The following is a 17,483-nucleotide window of genomic DNA, read 5'->3' on the forward strand; positions in this document are numbered from 1 at the left end:
GAAAATGTGTATTTCATTTTTAAAAAGTGGTGATAGTGTTACTTTTAATGTGATATTAAAGATTTTGGTGTCATGTGTAAATATAAAATTTTGGAATGAGATATGTAAATACATAAGAATTGTGTATATAAATGCCCCTTCTTAATTTTGGCTTGGTTTGGTCACCTTTGGTTTCACTCCCAGTTCTACAAGGCTTGGTCTGTATTTTAGGAATCATGTAATTTTCTGTATCTTACCGGTCACATAATTTAAGAAATTATAATGTTATTTTCCCTTATTTTGTTTGTGGACGTTGGAAGCATTATTAGAGAAAATTTAAAGGTGTCTGTCAAGGGGGCATTTACATAAATATCACACAATTTTTATGTATTTATAATCTATCATCTAAACATATGTAATACATAAATTTTCCTTTTTTATATTTATACCACCCAAATCTTTCATGTCAAAAACAAAAACATCACTATTTTAACTTTTAATTATACCACCCAAATCTTTCATGTCAAAAACAAAAAACATCACTATTTTAACTTTTAAAGAGTGAAATACAGATTTTTATACATAGGTAAGGTGGCATATATATATATATATATGTAAAATATGAAATTTACAAATTAGACATGTAAATACATAGGAAAAATTTGGAAAAAAATATCATACCAGTTGCATATAGCCTAAGCCATTTATAACTAAAAACTTGAATTAATAGATGAGAGCTAATCATTTGGTATTTTCACATTCAAAATTCTTTACAAAACCACAAATTTAGATAATAAATATGTAAATACATGGTATGTATATGTAAATCTACCAAAATAAAAGATAAAAACAATTAAATGGAGATCCTTAAAAAAAAATAATAATTAAAAATCATATAAAATAAGGGGTATTTACATGCATGCCACACAATTCTCACGTACCACAGTAGAAACAACTGCGTTCATATTTACATACATACCACTCAAATTCTAAACATGACATCACATTCAAAATTCTTTACAAAACCACAAATTTAGATAATAAATATGTAAATACATGGTATGTATATGTAAATCTACCAAAATAAAAGATAAAAACAATTAAATGGAGATCCTTAAAAAAAAATAATAATTAAAAATCATATAAAAAAAGGGATATTTACATGCATGCCACACAATTCTCACGTACCACAGTAGAAACAACTGCGTTCATATTTACATACATACCACTCAAATTCTAAACATGACATCACAAAATACTATTTAAAAGTGAAATACATTTATAACAATCAAGTGTAATAAGTGTAAATATCAAGCTTCAGGTTTTAGTTGAGCTTCAGGTTTTAGTTATGTGAATACATAAGAATTGTGGCATATATATACTTCAAAATGAACTAGCATTTGCTCTCAAAATAAGCTTTTCTTCCAAAATAAGACATTAAACCCTGACCTCTCGCTCAAAATCTTCCATGAAACATAAAAATTAGGGGTAATATTTCACTCTTGCAAATAGCAATTGGCATGTAAATAGCGAAAAGTGGGGAAAAGATTTTCAGAAGAAGAGAAGTAAAAGCACTATTTCTCTGAAGCAAAAGGCTCGGGTGAAAATGATTGATAGGAGAGAGTCGTTTGCGAGTCGGGTATGGACTTACCCAATACATTCAGAAACTTCATCTTCTGTAACTCTCTCCCTGCAGAAGAAATTGCAACAAAAAAGTAGGGAATATTTACATACATACCCACTCAGTTCCTATGCATTTACATATCTAATACCTAATCCTCAATTTTTACATATATGAATTTTTTATGTGATATGAAAGATTTTGGTGGTACAAATGTAAAAAAGTAAAGTTTAGGTGTTAGATGTAAATGCCCCAAATAATAAGATACTCAAAGGGAATCCCAATCTAGAAGATCTTTAAAATTATATACAGTCCCTCAACACAAAAACAATCATTTCTAACATTTTAAAAGCTAAGTTGAAAAATCAATATGGAACCAACATTAGATGTCAGATAAGAATGAAAGCAGCAGCAATGATAATGAGAATCCTTCAGGCATAGTGTTTTCTTTATAGAGGTAAAGCTGTATTAAGAAACGAGCATCGCTCGAAATAATGGATCCCATTATGCTCAGGATCAAAATACTTGTGTAATATATGAATGCTTGTATAAATATGACGTATACTATTATATTTACACTTTGAACACGGGTCGTTATTCAATGGTTGGACTAGGAACACGTCCTAAACAATCAAAAATAAATCCAACTTATCGATTTCTAGCACAAATGAAAATAAATGAGCCAATCCTCGCTCAATTGAGACCGGATCAAACCTATCGCTAGCCCTAGTATGGCTCGATATGAGCAAGTGGCCTTGAGAATGGTTTGAGATCAGATCATTCATTGTCATCCTCATCATCATTAGTTTTATCCTAACTATTTGGAGCCGGATTTCAAATTATCATTTTCATTCATCATGTTGACTTTTGCCAATATAAATGTACAGTAATTGAGAAATCTTAGATAACTCCACAACTGCTAATACTGGTCACTATTTCATTATAAATATGTTTTAATAATGTCAATATATCTTTGAAGCAAATCTTTTCGCTTTAAAGCCCGCCAAGTTAATTTACAAGGTAGTTGATCATATTATTTCTCAAAATAAAAAATTAATGTGAAAATCATTTCTCTATTCTCCATATTAATCCATTAATTATATTAACACAAAAATCACCTCAATGGTAGGTCTTTGTGGCTCAAAACCAAATCGATTCTCCTGAAGGGATGTACATTTTTCTAAGTTTATGTTCCATTAATTGGTCCATAGCTTCTTTGATGACATAAGTTTGATTTCTCTATAGTTTGCATAATTTTAAAAATTATACTCATTCTGAAATGTTGATATCAATATGCTTCATTAATTATTTGACATCCTTTTAATTTTTAAAACTCTAAAAAAACTCATTCACCATATCCTCTAATTCTCCAAATCTCAATTATTAGCTCATATAGACCTCAAAGCTTAACTTTATGCATCATTTCTTAGCCAAGCCCCTCTAATTTTGGGGATAAATCTATAAGATACTATTTGTTAGGGCATGGGATCGCCCCAAAGAGTATTCAAGGAATCATGAATCCATGAGTCCAAAATGATGGACTAAGCATTAATCAATTTTTTTGGGCACAAAAAATCCTATTGGTGTATCAATAAACATGAAAATGCACTAAAAAAAAGTTAATGCACTAATGGTCCCCAAATTTACCAAAGGGCAAATCAAACCTAATAAGCATTAAAGTATCACCCTCTTAAAGCAAACTGAGGTTCATCCTCTAAAATTAAATGGAACATGCCATAACTCTGAGTCATCAATAGTCATGCCCAGTACCACTAAATGACAATTGGCTACATTTTGATCCTCTGAGCCATCCAATCTATCTAGTGTGATAAGGCATCTAACGAAAGAGACTAGATTTTTTTTTTTTCACAAGAGGTTATGTTCTTCGTAAATTGTCACAAATGAATTAAAATTGCTAACAATACGACTAGTGGCCACATATAGAGCTCATTGAACGATTCAAGAAAGCTTATTGCTCGATATTTGCAACAAAAACAAAACCTTTGCTTGAAACTATCACACTCTAAGCTCCCCAGATTCCTAATTTGGGTTCATTTGATAAAACCCGAGATGATCAACAATGGTATCCTCACAGAATATACCTCAACACCAATAACATTTCCAACATTTGAAGAGATATAATGGAACAATAACATGTATGCCACCTAGGAAAGCAAACATCTCATTAATTGGAGTGTTCTACCAAATGGGAGGAATTACTCTAAGGGCCTGGGCTAATATTAAATCTTGACCAAAATAAAATAATAATAATAATAATAATAATAAAAGAACACAAATTGAAATCAGGTGAAGTAAACACTGTTTGGAAAAGACATCACGGCGATGCAGTTTGGTGCATTTGGAAAAGGCATCGTGGCGGTTTTTTTAAAATATTTCGTTAAAACACAGCCGTGGGTTTGACCCCGCGACTTGCGTTTCTCCACTCTCGACCTCGGGATCAATTACCTTGCGACCCCTCTTCTCGCATTTCATCCGTCTCTCTCGGCCCCGCTCCTCTCTCAAGATTCTTCTGCCCTAGGTATCTTTCTCCCGTGGATCTGTGGCTCTGGTGGCTAGGCGTTATTTCCAGTTGCCTATTTTCCGAGTGGTTGTTCCGGTGACCCTTACATTCTTCTCCATCTCTTCTCTTTTATTCCGCTCATTTTTTGTGGTTTATGCACTTTGTGCTTTGTTTGGTGGATCACATTCTTCGGTTGGTGGTTATTGCGGTATGGTTTGTATTCTCTCTTCCCCTCTCCCTTCTCTTCTTAATGCTCGGTTGGGTAATTGTGCGCATGACTGGCTCTGTGTGGTATTCTCTCTTCTACTTTTCTTCTTTGTTCTTCACCTCTTGCAATTTCTCTCTTCTTTGTGCGGTCGTGTGCATTATGCTGGTTAGTTTTCTCTTCTAGGTTTCTCTGTTTGCTCGGTTGGTAGTTTTCTATTTGATATGTTCGGTTTGGTGGCTTTGATGCTTCATGTTGCATCCATAATGGTTTAGGTTTATGATTTTGATGCACTATGATTAGCGATTTGGCAATGTTGCTTGGATTGACGATTTGCGATGATCTATTGAGTTTTTTGAGATCTCATACATGCATAAAACTGTAATTAATTACTATTTTTATCAATTTCTACATGGGTTGTCTTTTAAAGCATTCAGGAAATATGAGCTCGAGAATTTTTGGTACCTCCCGAGAATTGCAGTGCTACTAACTTCAAGTCAGTCAAATAGCTATGAGAGAGTTTTACAAGTGCCCGCGGAAAATCACTAAAAACTGTGATTTTTTTCGATGGGCAGATAAGCTGGAAGATTTTGTTGCTAAGAGTGATCGGGCATGGAGGGTATCATTGGAGAACGACTTAACACATGACATATACCGTCTGCATTTAAAAAAAAATATTATTATATCATTAAATCTTATTTCAATAGTCTTTTTCTTAAATTTAGTAATCATGATACTTATTGTTAAGTAGATTGTATATCTTTTTTTGTATTGTTATGCACCAGATTTTTGCTTCTAAAGTATAAAATATATTGGTATGACAGTCCTCTTGCAAAAACTATTACTATACAATAACACAATTATCATTTGTCTAGAAACAGCTGCAACGCAGTTGTTTTCAAATTGCAAAAAATAAACAGACAACCAGTTTATCCGTAGCAGCTTCTGCGCAGCAGCTTTCTGTGGCAGTTGCTGAGTAGTAAGCTTATCTGTGGCAGTTGCTGAGTATTAAGTTGCAGTTGCCCCAAACAGACACTAAAAAGCTCACTTTTTATTTTGTATTGATACATTGTTTACGGGCTATTTAACTTCCTTACATCAACTTGTTACTATAAGCTGGACAAATTTTTGTGCTACTAATTGCTTTCAACAAGAACATCAAATAGTAAGTTAGACTCCTAAGCCAGAAAATATGGAAGAAATTAAAACAAAATAAGCAGCATAGAAGAGAAATTAAAATGTTATATGATGGGATACCTTCATCCAACAAAAGTTGTATTGCTCTTCTCTCTAGCTCAACAGCGTGCTTGCTACGGCCAGCTGCAGATAGCGATCTAAGGCCTGAAAGCCATTGAAATATCAACGAAAGAATAGATTATTAATTCACAAATAGAATTTGATCTTCACAATCCATCTACATACTCTGAATATATTTCTCCTGATTAGATTGGTCACAATTTTTCAAAAAAGTCTGCAGACGAACAAATCGTTCTTTCCAATATCCTTCACCCTGGCTATGAGTTTCAGTCTCAGTAGCTGGGGAGACAATATTATGATTTGTTATCAGATTCCCAGGCTTCCAAGAACCTGGAAGAGGTTCTGGTCTCAAAGGTGAAATGAAAGAAGAAGGTGATGAAAACCGAGTCGAAGAACCAGAGAGCTTTGTCTCCTCTTCTTTGGGTGATTTTGTCTCGCTCGACTGTTCCTTCCAATAATTGCTCAAACAAGGCGGATCAGCACTCTCCACGTTTTCTATGCTTAGTTTGCTTGGTTCGACATCTAGCTTACGACGAACGTATACTAAATGTCCACTGTAAATACTGTGTTGTTGGGGATGAGTAGAAGGGCTGCATGGTTGCTCTCTTTTACTTCCAGATAACTTTGCAGTTTCAGAAATGGATTCCCCATCATTATGTGGCGAAAAATCTAGAGGATTAGAAGCAAAATTATTTATTTCGCTGGGTAAATCTCTTAAAGAAACTTTTTTAGCTGAAAGTGGGGGTTGCTTTTCTCCGCTTGGCATGCTAGCTCAACTGTTGTTATATTTGTATTGTTTAAAGTTCAAAGTAATCTATAGAAGCCCTCACCTGAAAAAATTGTAGAGATGATTAATAGAATGAAGAATAATTTGCCATAGAAACTCTAAATCTCTACAGATTTATGTATGTCAACAGTAAAATATCTGCAAAAAAAAGACAAAGGATAGATAATCTAATGTAACCATTATAACACCTTAGATAATGAATCCGTCGCTAAACTAGCTTTCTCCATAAAGGCCATTGAAATAAGTGGAAGAAATGAATTCAATTCATAATTAAATAGGCACAAACTATGCCCATTTAACTTTTTCTTGGAGGAGCAAAATAAAAGGAATATACTTGTGTGAGTGCATATGACTAGTAAGAGAATTCACGTAATATATGCAAAATAAATAAATAAATGAATAAGAAACATTACAATAAAAGTATAAAACAAACACAATTCTCTCTCTTTTATGACAAAAAAATGACTGCTTTAGCTTGATAAAATAAAGAAATGAGTAATGACAAGAAGATGTAGTTAAATCCAATGCGCCTTAGCTATGTAACTACCCATCAAGTAACATTTGCCTAACTAAAAGAACTTGGTGGGAAAGGTCATAAACAATAAAACTACTCAAAATAACATGAGTAAAGTTCTTCTTACAGCGGATAATCGAGAGGCCCCAATAAATGTAAAATGATAAAAAGCATCAAGAAACTCATAAAAATAATATATTCACGTAGAATACTTCACATAGAAAAGTTATCACGCATCCAAACCATGCATAACCAAATGTTTTGGAAAAACTTTCCACTAAAGAAACACAGTCAATCGTAAAGTTCGTATACTTCCAACAACTTGTGTCCTATTCAGATGTGATAGTTTTGCATCCGGAAGGATTTCAAACCCACGATTCACCATATTGGGAAAGAATTAAAAGAGCAAAAAATGAATAGATGTAACTATGCCAAATCTATGCAAATGGGATACCTACAATTATAATTAAGCAAGGAGAGCTTTGGCTTTATAATAGATCTCAATTCATTCTAGATAGGTTCAAAATAAGAAGTTTAGAAGAGTTATTTATCCAAAACAGCAAGGAAAAAGAATTTTAAAGATAATATGAAGTTTAGACAAAGTTTCATGAGCCAGAAACTAACTCCACAATTCAAGTTAAAGCATGGAGATACTCGGTGCTAAATCAAAGGAATATTTTAACCTGAACAAAAAGGAAAAAGGAGAGGGGAAATCTTCCACAATTCAAGACATTATTCAAGGAGGTTTTATGATCTGTTTGGGGCAACTGCAACTGTTTGAAGAAATTGTTGTGTTGCAACTGTAGAAGAAACAATTGCAGAGAAGCTGTTGTTGGTGAAGCTTCGTGTCTGTTTGGTTAGTTCAGTTTTACATCAACTAAATTGCAGTTGTTTCTGAAATAATTACTGTATTGCCCTTTCCAGCCGCCCCACTCCACGAAATCTGAAATAACTGCAATTTAGCTGGAAGTAGAGTGATGGTTGGATCGGTGGATAGCAAGAGCTGATGCAGGTAAAGAGACGACATATGATGGTTGGTGGTCGGAATGGCTAGACAGTAAGCATTGCTATAAGGAAAAGGGGTGGCAGGCCAACAGGAAGAATTGGGGGTGGCCTGCGGCTAAGGGAAGGGAAGGAGAAGGTGTAAGGAGGAGAATATGAGAGGATACATCGCCACCTGGAGGCAGGATACGGCCGGAACACCACCCGTCCTCGGATATAGCCCTCGCAAGGGAAAACAGAGACTTCTGCAGAAATCTGAAAGAACTCACACAAAATAACCCTAATTCCAGCAAAAAGCGTATAAATAAACCCCATCAAGCGAGAAACTGGAAAGGAAAGGAGAAAATACATAAAAGGAAGGCAGAAAGTGGTTGGCAGTATTGTCGCCCCTTAAAAGTCTTCCCTGAAGGAACCGGGACCGACCCTCCTTATAAATGCCGCTCTTGCTCGATCTTGTAAGACTCGGGATCGACCTCCTCATACGGGGTTCGCTTGTTCACCCTGCCAACCAGTTCAGCCGACTGGCTATAGCGCACGTTATCTCCCGGGATTGGAGGAGCTTTGACTTCATTGGTTGAAGCTTTCGGTTCTTCTTCTGTAATTCTAGCAGCATCTGGATCCCACTGTAAATTGTATTGTCCTCCAAAACACCTGAGAATTTTTCCCCAGATCGAGCAAACATCCATCTCGGGCTAATCTTCTAGGACTATGTGTTCTGCATGTAATATTGAATTTTTCCAAGGTAACTCACGGTCTGTTCAATCAGATCTGAAGTGAGACTAACCCAAAGCTTCCCGCATGGAGGTGACGCTGGCGGTAAGGTATCGACCATGATATTCTGAAATGCCCTATGCCATTCCTATCCCGTGCCTTGAGCTGGTGTCACAATCCCTTCATTCCTCGTTGCCACCAAACTTGGTCTCACCGAGGCTGCTTTGTTGACAAGGAATCACTTTCAAATCAATTTCATCTCAAAACACAATCGTATTATGGTGTCGCGTATATCAGCATCTACCTCACACAACTTTGAATGGCTTAGATTTAAAGCATATTTCCAGTAATCAAATTTGAAAATTTTAAACTGAAAAGGTTGAATGAGCATCTTATAAAATGATCAATGGTAACACTTTTCAACTTATAAGAATTAGCACATAAAAATTGAGCCGTGCAAATATATGAGAAGAAATTATTATAATGAATGTGTGCCATCTCCATAGCTGCACAATCATGGGCAACACACAAAAGTCGCTTGACAGCATTGTAAAAGTAGCAGTGATTTATTTCATCCTAAATAATAGCACAACATAAACATATGAGGAAGAAACTGCAGCATAAACCCAAGAAGAAGAGAGTAGGGTGTGAAGAAGACAGCGCTTTTTGTATTATGCAAAGAGATCTCCTGCAGGATATCAAAGGCCAACTTGTTCCAGCAAACTATGATTCCGTTCATGCAGAAGAGCTGAAATATAACTAGCTGCTTTCTTGATAGTCTACTTATCTTTCTTATTGAGTTTGGTTTACATTCAAGTTAAATTGTTTCTGGATTTCATTGTTAATCAGGTTTCTTTTTGCTTCGGATTTCATCAAATAGTTATGTTTCATATATCTCAATCTTTATTTTGTTTTCCATTATTGCCTGCAAGGTTTGATATATCTTATAAAAGCACTGATCTTGATGTTGTAGAAGGGCACAATTAATGCAATCACATTTATTAAGAAAAACCATATTTATGAAATCCGGCAAAAGCTACAGAATAAATCAACTGAAGCAAAGTGGTATGGTTTAGTGAGCGAGGGATGACAAAACCTTCAGGAAGGATGAACTGGTACTGACTGATCAAATCAAACGGTAGAGTTGTTGTGTTTTTAAAAAAAAAAAAAAAAAAAAAAAAAAAAACAGAGCTAAATGAAATAGATTTCAGTGACTTAAATAGTTTCCCTAGTGGTGTTATTGTGAAGATTTTTAAGATAAACAGTGAGATGAGTGAACGAAGTATGGGGATGTGGAGTTTTAAGCGTTGGAGAGCTGCCTCAAAGAGTTCTGCAAGAATTATCATAATCCACCTGAAGTTTAAAATTTTGTCATTATACAGCAAATCCTAGCCTTATACTAAACCCTCAAACTGGCTCGCTTGGACATAAAACAAAAAAGAAACCTCAAATCTATCTGAAAAACCCTAAGGGGCGGTTTGGTAGCAGGATTTTAGCAAGATTAACCTAAACTCTGCCAAACAGTAAAAATGACATCCTACCGGTTCTTAAATCCCGTCTTTCCTCCGCTTTGCCATAAATCCAGGATTTCATAAATCCCGTTGGAAGAGGGATTTACCGGATTTAGAGAAGCTGAAGCTCGCGAAGGAGGAGAAAGGAGGAGACGGATGAAGCATACCTCTCTCAATGGTTTCGGGTAGAAGCTGCCCGGAAGGAGAAAGAGATAAGTTTCGGAGGTCTTTGTAATGGCTTCCCAGATAGCTCTAATCGTTTCTCTATAGCGGCCATGTTTTTGGCGAAACGGGGAGAACGGGAGAGGAACGTAGGGCTGCAGGCTGAGAAATTATTGCATTTTTGTAGTCTTCAATCAGACGGTAAATCGTGTCCAGACGCCGGAAGCTGCAATATTTTGTCCATGCATTACGCGCTTTTAATATTTTTTACTATTTCTTTAATATTCTTTATTAATTCAATCAAACTGTACGTTAACCGATACATATTTATAATTGAATTACATTGGCAAGTAGTAATATATCTCAAGGACAAATTTGTAAATTACCAAAAATTATTTCTAATATAAAAGTTGATGTTCCTAAATTTGTGCAAGTCCAACAAAAGAAAGCCTGAGGCGGCCTGGGTGAGGAAAGAAGAGCTCGAGAGAATTCATTAGATGCTAAGGTAAAATCAAAACTTTGCTTGAGAGAGGACTCCATTTACCTCCTTTCAAGGTGATAATTAAGGTATGTGATTGCTGGCTTGCTAGTAAGATTTTGATGATATTTAATTGGCAGAGATTTGGTGAGCATGCTTGTTTGTTAATTCTGGGTCATGAGAAGATGTAGATATATGTGTTTGAGCTTTATATGACTCTAATAAAGTGATAATCCACTTCACGTGTTTTGTTCAAGCATGAAAAATTGGATTATGCTCAAGTGCAATAGCACATTGTGGGAGGTGACGGTTGGTTGGTAATATCTTCTAGTAATTGTGAGAGCCATATGATGCAGTGAGTTGTGTTGATTCTCAATGAGAGGATGAGCATAAGAGGCGATGCTAGGATCAATGATATGCTACAACAAGCTTGACGAGCCATAGGTTTGGGGAGTCATATGGAGGGCCTTGTCAAGAGCGAGAAGGTAGTGTAGAGTTAATGATGATCAAGTCATGCAATAAGATTAGGACTTGCGACAATCAAGTACAAACTATTACTAATAAGAAAAAAAAGAAAGTGGTGATGCATAACTTGATTGGATTGGTTACAAAAAAATTGATTCAATTACAATTTATTGGATATGATAGATCAATATTCATGAAAAAATAGGATTATAAGGATACGATTAGAAACTTAATATATATTTTTATCCATCTAAATTAAAATATGCATTCAATTTTAAATCTATTTTTATCAAGAGAAGATAAAAATCTGATAAAATAAATTTATTTTAAAAGCTATAAAAATTTCAGCCATTATAATAATGGGCTTAAAAATGTTTGAAAGTTGGCTTGTTTTATATCTGTTATCATCTTATTTGACTTTGGATAACTAGCTCATGGTCATTTGGACTTCTGTGGACTGTTTTGAGCTTTGAAGTTCTTTAATGCATCACAATTTGGTAGTCAGTGGACTTCATTGTTGCAAAGTATTCATGTTCTTACAGCATAGTCAGCCTATTATCAGTCTAATAAATTTATTCTTCTTAACTCTCCGTGATATTTACTTATTGCATAGTCGTTAGAAATGAATTGTTTCTATATTTAAGAAAATTTTTAGAGCATAATAGTAATTATTGAGATTTTGTACAGGAATACTGTTGTTCTCTTGGATCTGCTTAGCGGAAAACATATTACAAAGAACAGTGAATGCCAAATTTTGTAGAGAAGGATGGGATTGTTTCTATAAAGCATAACATATCAAACAAATTTTATTCACAGGAAATGTCCAAAAGCAAAACCTTATTTTAACACAACTTCAACATGTATATTTCACTGTACAACAACTGTAAACATTCAAACAGCTCAATCACATGTTGCTTCGCTTGACGAGAGCAGAGATACCGTGCGTCACATATAACACATTTATTATACAAGTACCAAACCCAAATCTTTCGAGTGCTCAAATCCCGAGCTTTAATTCCAACACCGGAGTGACCAGCAGCCTCCAATGGCGGCGGCATGTTTAAATCAAGCAAGAAGCAATCAGGATCTTGCGAACAGCCAAAAGACGTCGAAGAGGAAGAAGGAGAGAAACGGGTACCAAAGTGCCTTCCTTTCTTCCTCCTAGTTGAACCATCTAAGGAGGAAGAAGGCAATGAGCGGATAACGACGGCGCCGCTGAGTTTACCGGAAGGAGTTTCGAGCGGTGGACCGTTGGCGAGTAGGAGAAGGGTGGCGGCGACTTGGTATTCCTCGTCGGTGAATTGGGACCGGGGGGATTGCTGCGGCTGCCGCGGGGGGTTGATCCCTCGCCAACCTCTCTCCGGATGGCAGCGCATGTGACCGAACAGAGCTTTCCATGAGGAGAACCGCTTCCCGCATTCAGTGCACGGCGGAGGGACATTGGGCTGGCTGGAGTAGTCTGGCTTTCTCTTGCCCCGTGGCTTTGAGGCGAGCAGTTTTGATGGCTTGAAGCGGCGGGGATGAAAGGAAGGGGTGAAGAGGGGCTGTGGAAGGGGAGGAGGAAAAGGAGGTGCTGGAGGAGGAGAAGGAGCGTTTGAGTGCGAGGCGTCCATGGGTTCGAAGGAACCGGTTTCAGTTTGAGGAGGAATTGTTTAATAAAAGGGGTTTTTATATATGCTGCACACAAAATGTTGGTATTTTCGAATGTGACTCACATGTTAAATAAATTTTACTATTACGAAACTGGCACAAAACTGGTTTAACGCCGCCGTCTCCAGCGCCGTCATTCAAGTTCTAGCAGCTGTGCCGATCGATCACAGCATACAAATAACTCTGGAAAGATGTCCCTGATTTGTGCCTGGTTTCTCAACCTCTTCACCTCCTCCCTCTACATTTCCGGCTTCTTTGCATCTCCGATAGCTTCCCACGTTGCCACGTGATTCAGACTTGTCTTTTCCAGGCAACAGAAACTCTATGCAAGTGTGCACCGTGGCTTAGTAACTCTTTCTTTCTATGCGCTTTAATCCAGACTTACCATATGCTTTTTGTTCGATAAGAAAACTTTGGATAAGTTGTCACGTTCTTTGGCTGCATGAATTGCCAGGGATCCTGTTCGCAAAATTGGAGGCTTAATCTGGCAGCTATTTAGGTTGTATCTTGATATCATTTTCTTTTTTATGTCTTGAAGATCGTGTGGTTACATGATTAGATTTAACAGGGCTCCACTTAAATTAGAGCCATCACTTTTGAACTTCGATGATGTTATCATTCTCTTCCATGATTTCTAAATACAGTGCAGGTTATGATTTGCTCTTTTTTATACAGTCCTTTTCATAGTGTCATGATTTGCTTAATTAGGTTTAGAACTTCTTAAAAGTTAAAACGGTTGTATTTTTTACGTGATTAGAAAGATATGATTGGTATAAATGTAAATAGCAAAATAGGTGTTTAATATGTAAATACACAAGAAATTAGTGGTATGTATGTTAACTTCCTTACAAAAAGGAAGAAGTTTAAATTTGACAGGTGCCTCTAAATCTACAACCTGACAAGGAGTTTAAATTTGAGATTAAATCAATAATCGACACAATTCATCCAAGATAGGTTTCGGAATAAGCTGTGCAGAATAGCAGAACAAAGCGATGGCTATGAATTCACAAAAAAGATCGAAAGATAGAAGAATGTAAGCATTAATTACGGTTCCTAAAATAAAAATCAAATCAAACTCATTCAATATTAATCTATTGCTGGCGCAATCCGTCCTCTTGAACAAAAACCGAACAGCGCGTCGCAGCGTTTAGGGAACGCCGAGCGAACGCGCGAAACAAACGCCATGGCGACGTTCTCAAAACGCCACCGCACCTGGATAAGCTGCCCCAAACGGACCCTAAATCTACAACCTGACAAGAAGTTTAAATTTGAGATTAAAAATATAGTTTATATGTAATTGTGCTAAATTTGAATATGCACCCATGTTAATATTTTTTTTTCATTTTCTTGCCTATGCTTCAGCAAGAATTACAATTTAAATTTTAAGTTGAAGCCAAAATTAAGAATTTTTTATAAGGGTAGAAGTCACCCGTCCATGGAAACTGAACCATTTATTTAGGATATAATCGATAGAACTACTCCCATTCTCATAGGCATCATCATAGCCCTGTCTCAAACAAGTTGAGATTAAAGCTAAGATAAAACTGTGAAATAATGAAACCAAACTAAAGAAATGGTATTCATATTGTTTCTTTACTCTTTATTTTTGACAAATATAAACTTGCAGATCTTTATCCAAATCTAACAGGTTCCAATGAATTTGGCATTTGATACTCGTCAAGATTAAATCAATAATCGACACAATTCATCCAAGATAGCTTTTGATTAAACCAATTACTTGGGATAGAAGGGTTTTTACTGATAATAGAACACATCTTGCTTTTATAATTTTTATCAGAGATGTATGTTCAAAACAAAGTCAAATTCAAGTAAAATAAAGCTAATGAAAAATAAAACTTTAGTAAAATATATCGATTATGCTACTTATATGTTTCAGATATTTGTAAATTTACTTTTCTCTATCATCTGGTTTCGGAGCACAAATTCATCATTTGATTAGACTTATCCTTAGGTTATGATGGTAATTTTGACTTATTTTTAATTTCTTAATTTGTTTTTTAACTTAATATCCCCACTCATTTGATTTTATTTATTTAATGGTTCAATCAATTGATTTTTCAAAGTAATCAAAATTGATTTCTTTGATGGTCTATTAATTGATCTTGATATTGTATTCTACTTCTAGTTTATATATTGATAAAGCTTTACATTTTGATCCCAGCTTCGTTTAAGATATCTTGAAGTCTAAAGTTTCTAATATAATGAATTGAAATAATCTATGACATAACATGATTCAGACTTTGAATTCACAGTTATAAAGACCACCAATTCAAATAAAAACACAAGTTCAATGAAAAATACAAGCTATGTTTAGAAGCCTTATAGCAAAAAAGACTCTTACTTATGGAGAAGTCTATTTTCTTTGGAAATCAATTTGAAATCACATCTAAGATGCCAATCTATGTTTCTTGTTTTTACCATAATGAAAGAAATGTTATGTCTTACTTATGGAGAAGCCTTGATTCTTTTTCTTTCTTCTTTAGGATCCTTGAGTTCAAACACATTTGGGGTTTATTAGATGCCAATCTTTTTTTTTTATATATTTTCCTCTCTCTGACCATGACGAGTTTGAAAATTTGATTATTTCATCTACTTTGAATCTATGTTTACTTATTTTCACCAAATCACAAACAACATCTTAGCTCTTCCTATAATTTTTTTCTTTTTGCACCAAATCACAAACAACATCTTAGCTCTTCCTATAGTTTTTTTTTTTATGGGTTGTCTTGGAAAAATGACACTCACCCGTCCTACCAAATTTTTTGTGAGGAATTTTATGTTGTTTTCCCAATGCCAATTGACTTGAGAAGTTGTGGCATAAAAAACTATGCTCTACATTACTCCCTTTACTTCTGGTCAGCAATTTAATGAGTCTTAAAAATTGTCGACACCTTAATTATTCTAGGTATATAAGTACCGAATATTTGTGTTCTCTATCATTTCTAGAACGACAAAATTAATCAACTGTATTTCTCATCCTCCTTCTTCAAAGCTATTTTTAAAGGTCGGCTCCCATGAAAATTTACTGGTTTACGTAGCCTGTCACTGTTTCAGATCTGTAAACCATTTTGGATTGGTTGAATGAGATAATAACTCAAAAAAATTTTAATTTGTTATATGTTCCTTATAATAGGAGATTTGGTAATATTTTTTACAGTGTTAGCACTACTCTCTTTAATGTGAAACAAGCAACCTGATATATATATATATATATAAAGAGATTAAAAGTGGCATGATGTATAGGAGAGGTACTTTACCTATTATGGGCTAATGATTGTTGTATGCACATTCAGCGGCGGTTTGAATCTGCACCTTCCTTCCTTATTATTATGTCCATTACTGGGGCCGCATAAGTGTCTTCCTCTGCTATGCAAGCTATTTTTGCAATTTGATACTTCTTTCTTCTCTTTTATTAGAATCTAATGATCTAGCAGATGTTAGGTTGCTGTTCTAAACAAGGATATGATGATTTTCATCTCAGCGAGGAGCAACTTAGTCGTCAGCTTTGCTCTTGCACCATGAAGCATTTAATGCTCAACTTAGAGTAACTTTTAAAGTTGAGAATTTTATTATAATTTTTTATTTATGTTTATTTGCAATATCCCTTATATTATATTTTCTTAAGGATTTGAGATTTTATTTTCTTAATTGTGGGATAAGATCATGCTCAAAATTTAGAGTTAGAAAATAAGATCAATATTAAGTTTAACTAAGACAAAAAAGAAACACATGTGGGTAATTAAATTAACGATGAATTTATCAATAGTTTACATTAATTGACGGTTAATCGACGTATCACAACTGTTGCTATGGATTCAAAAATAAGTTATGTTTAACCCTAACTTAGCCGTCGGTTATATAAATATTTTGAGATGAACTATTTTTTTTTTCCTACTGAGCAACTCTATAAGAATAGGTAATTTTGCGATAATTAAACGTCTGTATTAAATCATGCTTGAAATATGGTTTTACATGTGGATATAGGTTAGGGGCTAGTTGAGATCATACTTTTTTTATTTTCTTATTTATTATTTATTATTTTTTATTTTTTTATTTTTTTATATTTTATTTGAATTAAAATATAACAAAACACCTATGATTTATTAAAAGTAAAAACATAAATATAAAAATAAAAATAGAAAATAAAAGTGATGCCAAACCCAAACAAAGACTGAATAGATTTCACATTTTGAGAAGACAGTAGTAATCAATTTAGAGTTAAGTTTGGATCAAATTAAACTAAACTCTATTAGATCCATAAATTATTTTAGATGTAAAAATAAGTGCATGCTTCATATAATATATAAAATTCTGTGCAAGTTAATAAAAAATTATTTTGTTTGGCTATATAATTATAATCTTGAATTGATAGAAATTCAATCAATGATGAAGGCAGTTCTAAATATCCTACGCTAATTGCATGTTATCAGCCATAGTAGAGGAACAACATCAACGAAGTAAATCCTGCAAATTTAAGTTTCTTCCCACACCCATGTCCTCGGCATACCAATCCCCTCCAGTAATCCCTTAAACCGACTTCAGGTCATTCATTGTCATTTACAAAATCAATCAAAAACTTTACCATATCGCATAAATATA

At 34.7% G+C, this 17,483-nt stretch overlaps 2 protein-coding genes across 2 annotated transcripts; both read right to left on the reverse strand.

Moving 5' to 3' along the window:
- Positions 1-1,316: 1,316 nt before the first annotated feature.
- LOC110020390 lies at positions 1,317-10,503 on the reverse strand. The gene is made up of 4 exons (XM_020718478.1): positions 10,276-10,503; positions 5,749-6,413; positions 5,584-5,667; positions 1,317-1,669 (listed from the first exon to the last, which is right to left on the reverse strand). The coding sequence occupies exons 2-4, from the start codon at positions 6,347-6,349 to the stop codon at positions 1,554-1,556; spliced, it is 801 nt and encodes a 266-aa protein (XP_020574137.1). The 5' UTR covers positions 6,350-6,413; positions 10,276-10,503; the 3' UTR covers positions 1,317-1,553.
- A 1,552-nt stretch (positions 10,504-12,055) lies between these two features.
- Positions 12,056-12,826, reverse strand: LOC110020399. The gene has a single exon (XM_020718487.1). The coding sequence runs from the start codon at positions 12,824-12,826 to the stop codon at positions 12,056-12,058; it is 771 nt and encodes a 256-aa protein (XP_020574146.1).
- Between the last annotated feature and the right edge of the window lie 4,657 nt (positions 12,827-17,483).

The sequence above is a fragment of the Phalaenopsis equestris genome, unplaced genomic scaffold, assembly GCF_001263595.1.
Source record: "Phalaenopsis equestris unplaced genomic scaffold, ASM126359v1 Scaffold000096, whole genome shotgun sequence".
Classification (NCBI taxonomy): Eukaryota; Viridiplantae; Streptophyta; class Magnoliopsida; order Asparagales; family Orchidaceae; genus Phalaenopsis; species Phalaenopsis equestris.